The 9,460-nt window shown below is 38.0% G+C and overlaps 1 protein-coding gene across 2 annotated transcripts in view; it reads left to right on the forward strand.

The window, feature by feature from the left end:
• Positions 1-8,672, forward strand: part of LOC148411328 (solute carrier family 12 member 2-like) — a 94,116-nt gene extending 85,444 nt beyond the window's left edge. For both annotated transcript variants that reach the window (XM_088435177.1, XM_088435176.1), the window contains 4 exons: positions 14-100; positions 2,827-2,962; positions 4,387-4,454; positions 7,027-8,672. In XM_088435177.1, the coding sequence (XP_088291303.1) occupies positions 14-100; positions 2,827-2,962; positions 4,387-4,454; positions 7,027-7,162 (427 nt within the window). In that variant the 3' untranslated portion in view covers positions 7,163-8,672. The remainder of the gene's footprint in view (positions 1-13; positions 101-2,826; positions 2,963-4,386; positions 4,455-7,026) is intronic.
• Positions 8,673-9,460: the final 788 nt, after the last annotated feature.

Below are 9,460 nucleotides of genomic sequence, written 5' to 3' on the forward strand. Positions count from 1 at the left end.
ATTTCCTGTGCAGAATGGCAACTCTGTTGAGCAAATTCAGGATAGACTTCTCAGACATCACTGTCCTGGGAGATGTAAACACCAAACCCAAAAAGGAACAGTAAGTCTTTCCTAACAAGTGTTTTTTAGAATTGAGTGATCTTCAGTATAATAACGGTGCTGTGTTCACTCAAATATTTAAGCTGATGACGAGCTTTATATGGAAACAATGCTAGAGATAACCCTTAGAGAATATGGGCATAATAAGCGGCACTCAAAGTAAGTGCTATAAATAGCACTTTACTTTACTATTTTGGTACCAAATTTTAATATGTATGTACAATTATGATGTTTTTACCTGGGGTTCTAAACGCATTAGCTATTTAACATAGGTTTGGATTGCCTGTCATACGACGAATTCGTCTTACGACCCCAACTGCGGAAGGGATTAATGTCGCAACACGGGGGCCCACTGTACTGTACAGTACTATGTAGCCGTCTTTTTAAAATATTAATGTCGCCGATTATCATCTTAAATAATCGTGGCAGCCAATATTGTGATTTAGATTCAAATTCAATTAATTATGCAGCCCTACTATTAATCATAAAATATGTCATTGTTCTTTAAAAAAATAAAAATAAATAGATAAAATCTAGTGTTTATAGTATACAAAATCATTTTGCTGGCCAGATCAAACCTGTTCAGGCCAGAACCAGCCCACAAGCTGTATGTTTGACATCACTGCTCTAAATTGTCCTTAGGTGTGATTGTGTGCGAATGGTTGTTCGTCACTGTGTGCCCTACGAGTGATTGGCAACCAGTCCATGGTGTCCCTGCCCACTGCCTGAAGACTGCTGAGCCTGCTGAGGCACCAGTGTCCAATACACCTGCCATGCATGTTTTTAGAATGTGGAATGTGCAAAATCCGCACAGGTCAGCGCAAGCTGGATTTGAATTCGGTTCTCTGTACGGTGAAGTGTATGTGCTAACCACTCTTACTCCCAGCTGTGCTGTGCAAATCCATCCATCCATTTTCTATAGCCGCTTATCCTCACAAGGGTTGCAAGCTCGCTGGCGCCTATCTCAGCTGGCTCAGGGCAGTAGGCGGGGTTCACCCTGAACCAAATAAAAACACATCCAAATGCCAAGGACATAAAAAAATGTAAAACTGCAAATGAATCAAGTTGAAGTACTCAATTCCTTTCAAAAGCCACTCTCCCTATATGGACAACAGTGTAATAAACAGATCAATCAAATGATAATAATGTAATAAAATATGATCAAAAGGATTTTTGATTTTCATATATCTGCCTTTGGGATATGTTGAAGTTGTCTGCAGCCAACTTCAATAATGCCTAATATGCATATCATATTAATCTTAAATTTAGGGAAACGACATTCTGTTTGGTTTAACCTGAGTGATCAACAGTGATTTGTATGGTGCTATCTGCAAATTAAAGGCACCCAGGCAGAGATTATATAAATCAATCAAATTATGCTGGAAAAATCCTCAGTTTTGCCTTGTATGGGCTACCCCTGCGAAATGGGGATTCTTACTTTGGTAGAAGATAAAACTAACGAAAATATAGACCTGGACCTTTGTCAAAAAAAATGGTAGCATTATATTTGCGCAGCTAGCTAACGTTAGCCACATTGCGGACATATCCAACCTAGCTAGTGAATAACCAAAGTTATAACGTCGGTGACGCTAAGCTAACTTACGTTAATTGTGCTTTCTGAGTGAGATTCGACTGAGAGTTCTTAAAGGAAACCACCCCATGACGATTTTTATAAAATAGTGAGCCTTACTTGAATGTCTCACTTTACTTCATGCAACCCTGTTACAAATATAATCAGAATAAGACCATTTTTTTTCTTCTTTTTTTTTTCTTTTTTTTATTTACACAAATAAGATTGTCCTCCTGGCCAGCAATAACAGCTAGCTAAAGAGCTAGTTTCTATTCCTGAGAAAAAGCTAACATTAGTGCAGATTTGCAACCCTGTTACCTGCAACCCTGTTACTCTGATTTGAGTAACAGGGTTGCACCCGCTTCAGTTGACTCAAGATTTAGAAATTATTACTTGTAATTTGATTAAAAAATTTACATGATCTGAGATATAATTTAGTTACTCCACAATGTTTCTGAATTTTACATACTCTATTGTTTTCTTTTATTTTCCAATGGTAGTCCAAATGGATTATGGTTGCAGCAACTACCCCAGTGTGAAGATGACCATTACATAAATAAAATTATTCAAACAATGAGTTACAATTCATAGGGGACACCTAATTAAGTTTAGATCATTTGGTTTTCTTACAGTGTGGAAAAAATAACCATGTGCCTCAAAAAAAATATATATATATATTTTATTGCTAGTAAACTTCCCGAAAAAAACAAAGCCCCATCCTGGTGTCATCTGCGCCCCTTTGTCTTTATTTCCAATCCTCCCAACAGTGTATTGCTGAGTCTTCTCCTGGCTCTTCCATGGCAGTTAGTCACTCATCTTTTTCAATGTCTTTGTTGTCACTGACCAGTTCCGACATCCTGATCTGTTCAAAAGCATAGGGCTTTACAACGCTTACTTCTAGTGGCTCCTGTGTGCCACAGTTTTGTTCCTCAAACACAAAAATGTTGCTTGCCATATGGTATAGTACATGCAAATGTGATGTCACTTGGTAGCCCTAGTGGGAGGTTAGGGTTAGGGTTTTTTTTATTAATTAGGTTTTTTTATGCTTGACAAGTGACATGTATGTGTAACAAAACATTAACAATGAGGTTATTATTTTTTAAGAGAACAAATTAAAGTTGCACTCCGACTTACGGCATGATTTTTCTCATGTTTAGCGTTGCTGCCTTCGAGGAGATGATTGAGCCCTATCGATTAAAGGAAGATGACATGGAGCAGGAGGCAGCTGAACGTTTGAAAAACAGCGAACCATGGAGGATCACAGACAATGAGCTGGAGCTTTATCGTGCAAAGGTCTGAAATTAATAATGTTGTTTATTTGATTAGACCTTTATGACCATCTCAGGTTACTTATATGGACCACCAAACCAGTCAGAATGTTAAAGTGCAACGCTGAGGTGCATTTTGTGATCTTATACAATAAGCCAGGTAAGGTGAGGTGCACAGAAGCAGAAAAAAATTTCAAAGTTTGATGCTTCACTTAATTTTAATTTTTAACTTAACTTTTTATACTTAATTTTGTTTGTAACTCAGTAGTGCATAATTTGGGGTGTTTATACTTGGAGTTAGCTCTAAATTACAAAACAGTTAATTAAGGCCACAAATAATAATTATTTTATTAATTGTATAATCTGTTCATTGTTTTGACAATTAATTATTTGATTGGATTTTTGAAAAGTTTTAACTACCATTATTTTATTCCAAAATACAGATGATTGTGTGACAGAACATTATTTTCTAAGTGAATGTCTTCGAATGTTTTACTGTATTTTCCGCACTATAAGGCGCACCTAAGAGACTTAATTTTTTTTAAAAAGCTGATGGTGCGTCTTATAATCCAGTGCGCCTTTATATATGGATCAATATTGAGATTGGGATTCGTAGATGGGGAATGAACTGATAAAGTAAGCTTTACCTGTTTCTTTAGTGTGTTTACAGTTGAACAAGGTTGATCATATTGACTGAGTTATTATGCTATTATTATGTAGTTGCTCAGAAGAACCAAGAGGATTTTGCCTGCCCTTGTTTTCGTTCTTGTAAGCTCTGTCTCCACTGACAATTTCTATCCTGTATTACTCTGCCCTGGCCTACTCCATGCCAAAGAATATTGTGTCTCCAGTGCCCCCGCAGACCCTCTCCACCTCATTAGTGAAGTCATGTCACCAGCGACGCGTGTGCTTGCATGCAATAAAAAATAACAATGGAGTGTGTGGAAGGACTATAGTACTTGGCGCTTGGATTGTGGCTGTTTTGGAATATTGCATCAACTAGAGGACGACATTAAGTTCAGGTCCATCAAATCTAGATTGTGGAAGTAAAAGATTTTTCATTATTTTTCTTCTCGTCATTTGTCATTAATAGTGGCTGTGTCCATCTTGTTTTCCGTGCTCCATATTCAAATCTGGCTTGCACCAATCAATGTCCTCCAAAGTTTTTATGTCACTTTTTGTAACAGGGCTGCGTTCTTTGGAACCACAACGCAACGAGTACCAGAAACTGTGATTTAGTTTATTAGAGTAGGGGAGAAAATGTCGGTGGAAACAAGGCTGTAAGTGTTCAATTCTTCAAGAGTGGTTATAGGTTTACTAAGAGTATAAGGGCAGGCTTTGTGAAACTGGGAGTATCTGCGACTGGTTTAAAATAAGCTATTTCTTAATGCTTTTTTTTAATTGTGTTTGAATATGATGTAATGTATTTGGCCTTTATTTATTTTTCAGACAAATCGTCAGATCAGACTCAATGAGCTACTGAAGGAACACTCCAACACAGCCAACCTTATTGTCATGTAAGCTGCATTTTGATTCCTCTGTGTAATGACGTTTGTGCTTGTATTGTGAGTATGTATGGATATTAACTGCATTACTGCTTACTTGATAAGTCAATGCACACAGCAAATTGGTCGCCTTTACACATATATCTCCAGAAGTGGGCATTTGATTTTTTTTTTTTTTTTTTTTTTGACTGGTCCATCTAATGAAGTCTACCCATTTTGCCCACTTTATGTACAAAATGTGTAAAATATATATATATATATATATATATATATATATATATATATATATATATATATATATATATATATATATATATTGTATTTAGAATACAGTGGTACCTCGGTACTCGACCATAATCCGTTCTGAGGTGGTGGTCGAGCACCGATTTGTTCGAACATCGAAACCAATTTTCCCATAAGAAATAATGGAAAGTATGTGTGCACAAGTAAATGTGCACAAGCAGTACATGATAAAGATAAAGATAAATAAAGCATTATAAACCATTTTGTATAATTTACTTACGTTTTGGAGAGTGGTTGATGGCATACAGGAATGGATGTGGAGAGGACGGGAGGGAGTTACTCCTTCCATGATGACGCTAGCTAACTGCGACGCGAGGTACACCGCGTTCATATTTTGCTATAATTTCCTTCTTCGGTTCAATAGTGGTCCTCATTGTTTTCCTCTTTGCCTTCCCCTTATCACTGTCTTTCTTTGGACCCATTATTAAGGGCTAGAGCAACACGAAAAAGTTTAAATCCGGGAAGAAATACTCGAACAAACGTCTTACTCCGCTGGCGGTCTGAGTTGAACTGGCGCTTACCCGCTGGCCGAGAAGGGCCGAGGAGCGCGTTCGGGTCGGCTCGGCTCGGCTAGGCTCGGCTAGTCGAGCACCGAAAATCTGTTTGAGGTCCGATGCATTATCTACTTGAATTTTTTGGTCGAGCACCGATTTGGTCGAGTATAGAGGCGGTCGAGTACCGAGGTACCACTGTATTATGACTTTTAGGGGCTTTTGAATTACATGCTGGGTTCACACCGAACGTGATCGGGGCGAAAAAGCAGACAGTTTTGTATTGTAGTAAATAGAAAGGGCGCGATGGCGCATCGAGCGACGTGATGTACGCATATGGAGCGACGCAAGTCGCCGCGCAACGCCACACGAAGCCGCACAGCGCGTAATTTCGCCTGTCGCGTGAAGTTTAAAATGTTTAACTTTTGTCGCGTGTTGCGTCGCGACAGCCAGTCAACTTCGGGAACGTTAAACGGGGCAGGAATGAATCATGGCGGCCGCTTTGCGGTCACCCGGAGCTATCCAACACGGCCAGCTTAGCTTTCAATACAAAAACGGAGCCAGATCAAGAGCACTCACCTGGCTTGTCGAATGGTGGAAGGGAGAAGTTGGGACAACTGGTATGTGCAGCGTCTGCTTTTTAACAGCTGTTGAACCGTAGTTACTGTGCCAAGATAATGATAGTGCAGCATTGACAGCTCAGTATTTAGCACGGTATCGGCCACTTGATTGTGACGTTGAAACTTGTTTTCTTTTTGGCAGACAATTATTGCCGCAAAGTGAGGGACACACATAAAAGAATAAAATTGCTGTAGGAGAAAATATTGGCTGTGCTTCATCCAAGAAAAGTGAAAGTTCTCAGCAATGCTTTTTCTGGATCCCCCCCTCCACGCGACAAAAGTGGACAAAAAGTAAACTAAAACCACCAAGTGTTTACAACAGCGACAGAAAGCCCCACGAATTGGGGGGGGTCAATTTCTCGCTTTCTTGAGCTTCACTCAAGACAGCTTGTGTCCTAGCTCGAGAGATAGCATAAAAATCGCTCTGTGAAAGTATCATATTATAACATGTTACCCCACGTTATCTGCGGTAGTTAACCACAGGAGCAAAATAATATTGTTATTAAAGCCCAAAAAGCAGGAAATGGACTATGTAGGGTGGCCAAGTCCAATCCTTGAGAGCCACAATCCAGTCTGTTTTCAATGTTTCCCTTCGACCAACAAACCTGCCTCAAATCAGGGTCGTTATCAGAATTCCGTCAAGCAGGCTGATGAGGTCATTATTTGAATCAGGTATTTTGGTTGTAGGCAAAGATCAAAAACAGGCTGGATTGTGGCTCTCGAGGACAGGACTTGGCCACCCCTGGACTATGTGATTGGATGCTGCAGCAGTGGACGACTCACATATGATGCGCAGTGCAATTGCCTGGAAAGGCAGATGGGGGAAAAAAAAACCTTACCGGTTTTGGCCACTTTTAAATAACCTTGACTTTTAAAACCGCGACATAAATCCAGTTATCGTCCCATGCCTACTCACATCTGACAATTATAACAGTGAACAAAAGCCCCAACTAAATCTTGCTTGGTTCATCATTTCCATCAGGTTTCTCATCATGTGGTTGTCCGGCAGCAGGACTAACCACCTTATTATAGTACTATATATAGTTTGTTGTTTTTTTTTAAAATAAATTATTGTTTGTTTTTTGTTGTTGTTTTTTTGTTTTGTTTTTTACACGCAAATGACGTTTGTTTGCAAGATCAAAGTGAATTTATGTTCTTTGTTTTGTTTAGGAGCCTGCCATTGGCCAGGAAGGGTGCAGTGTCCAGTGCTCTGTATATGTCCTGGCTGGAGGTGTTGTCAAAGGACCTGCCACCCATCCTTCTGGTGCGTGGCAACCACCAGAGCGTCCTAACCTTTTATTCTTAAAAAGCAACAACAGTAACACATAAGGAATAAATTCTCAGATCCACTTTTATTCTTAAAAAGCAACAACAGTTACACATAAGAAATAAATTCTCAGACCCAATTACTGTGTCTCTTAGATATGGTCTGGTCTTACTGTTTGCTGTACAGCATAACTGCAAACTGTCTGCAAAAGTACAGTTACTAAAAAAAATAAGTAAAATGAATCAAATTCAGAATGGACTGAGATGGGGAAAAATACAAATATTCAAATCGCTGTGATTGTAGGATCGCTTTTAAAACATACCAACTCTTTTCATTTATTTTTGTTTTTCAAAAGTTTGTATTTTCTCATGTATGTCCAATATGATTCACACGTGAAAATGTCAGTTTCACAAATGTTTTTTTTTTTTGGTCTTCACATTGTTGTGACAATGAATGGTTCCACCTGTTAATGCATTTACTGGACCCACATTAATGTTCATAAAGCCTCAATATTTAATTACCTTGCTGCTTTCCCTAAATATTTAAAGAGAAGCATGTAGAATGCTTTGCAACACCTTTTTAAAGCCTTATGGATGTGCCTTCCAGTTTAATCAGACATTTGTTTCTAGATAGATTGCAATGTTACATACATATTATATTCACTAATAGTTAGTTTTAATTGACTTTTGAATATGATTCTTTCTTAGTGAAGTGACTTGCATGAAAAGAACAGAACCCTTTTAATGGTATGAAAACTTTCCATGCTTCTTCCGTTTTTGTTGTTTTGGCGTGTTAAGTTTTACCTTCATTAACATTTCAGTCTTCCTTTTTTTAAGCTTAATACTAACTACTCTGCAAATTACACCACTGGGCGTTTAGGCAAATGCCGAGCGCAATCATGGATTGGTCTTAAATTCAATATTTTATTTGGTATCATATTTTTTTCACCAGTTACAGTTAAAATAGTAGCGTGTGTAGCTTCACATTAACTGGTTTCGTTACACAAATGTTTGTTTCTTGTTATTCTTTTTTTCTTACCCTGAACAAAAATGCTACTATCCAACAAGCTTGTAAACTTTGCCTTAATACCGGAATTAACAATTAAAGTTTTTGTAATAATCTTGGGATAGTTAATGTCTCATTTTCCGCACAATTATATAGAACACCACAACTACTGTATGTATGTATTTACTTGTATGTATGTAATCACCGTCCGTCCTAATTTGTCTCTTGCAACACTTAATGTAGCTCAGCTCTGCTAGTAGCACGTTTTGTGGTGACAACATAAACACATCTAGCATTAGTGCTACAAAAGAATTTCAATTTCCTCAAGTACTCAGGCCTCTCACACCCTTTTTCTTCTCTTTTTTGCAATAAGGATGTATGATGAACTGCTCGTCTTATCCATAGTGACCTTGTTTCAAACTTTGAAGGCTTGTTGTTCTGTTTAATTTAACATTAAAAAGGAGTTAAATCTGATAAACTTATACCTCTATGCATTTCAGTTTGTGTCACATATGTAAATAAAGAGTCCATCTCTCAGTTTAAATGGGTCAACTATCTTCATTTTATTTCATGGAAAACTCAAGACATGTTCCTTTTTTGAAGCAGATCTACACCTGGGGACTGATCAATTTAAAGAGCTACCAGTTTGATACACTTCTGAAACAGCAAATTCATTATTAGTAATCATCAATGATATTTATCTATGGGAAGACACCTGGGCTGAAGGTTAAATCAAAATTGAATGGACATCGCAACACACTGGATTGAAATTTTCAAATCAAAAAGGCTTCGATTTAGGAGGGGTGCAAATTGCCCGTAACCATGCCTAATATTCTTAATGTCACCTCCCCTTATGCCTCTCTCACACATACACAAGCACTGATGTGGATTTTTTTAAGGATTTAGAAGAGATTCGTAAGATTTTCTGCAAGGTTGTCTAATTCTAGCTACACAGAGAGTTCTTATTTATGTTAATCAAGTCACGTTAATTTGTATAGCCCTGATCTATCCCACAGCTATCAAACTCAAGCCCCGGGGGCCAAATCCGGCCCGCCACGTAATTTTATGTGGCCCGCGAAAGCAAATCATGTAAGTTTCCATGACCCTTGCTAAACTCAGTTCCAAAACTTTAGCTTGTCGTGTATAATTGAGATTTTTTGGTTTTGTCTGTAATATAAAAAAAATATATGAACAAACTAGACAGCTTTACTTCTGATTTCAAAACAACTAAGCCATCAATTTGTTGTTGTTGGAATTTTATTTCTAATTCAACATAAACTCAAGTTAGTAATCTGACTCCAATTTGTGACCTTACCCAACTGCCACTCATCC

Source organism: Hippichthys cyanospilos, chromosome 15, assembly GCF_059441005.1.
Source record: "Hippichthys cyanospilos isolate Australia breed blue-spotted pipefish chromosome 15, RoL_Hcya_1.0, whole genome shotgun sequence".
Classification (NCBI taxonomy): domain Eukaryota; kingdom Metazoa; phylum Chordata; class Actinopteri; order Syngnathiformes; family Syngnathidae; genus Hippichthys; species Hippichthys cyanospilos.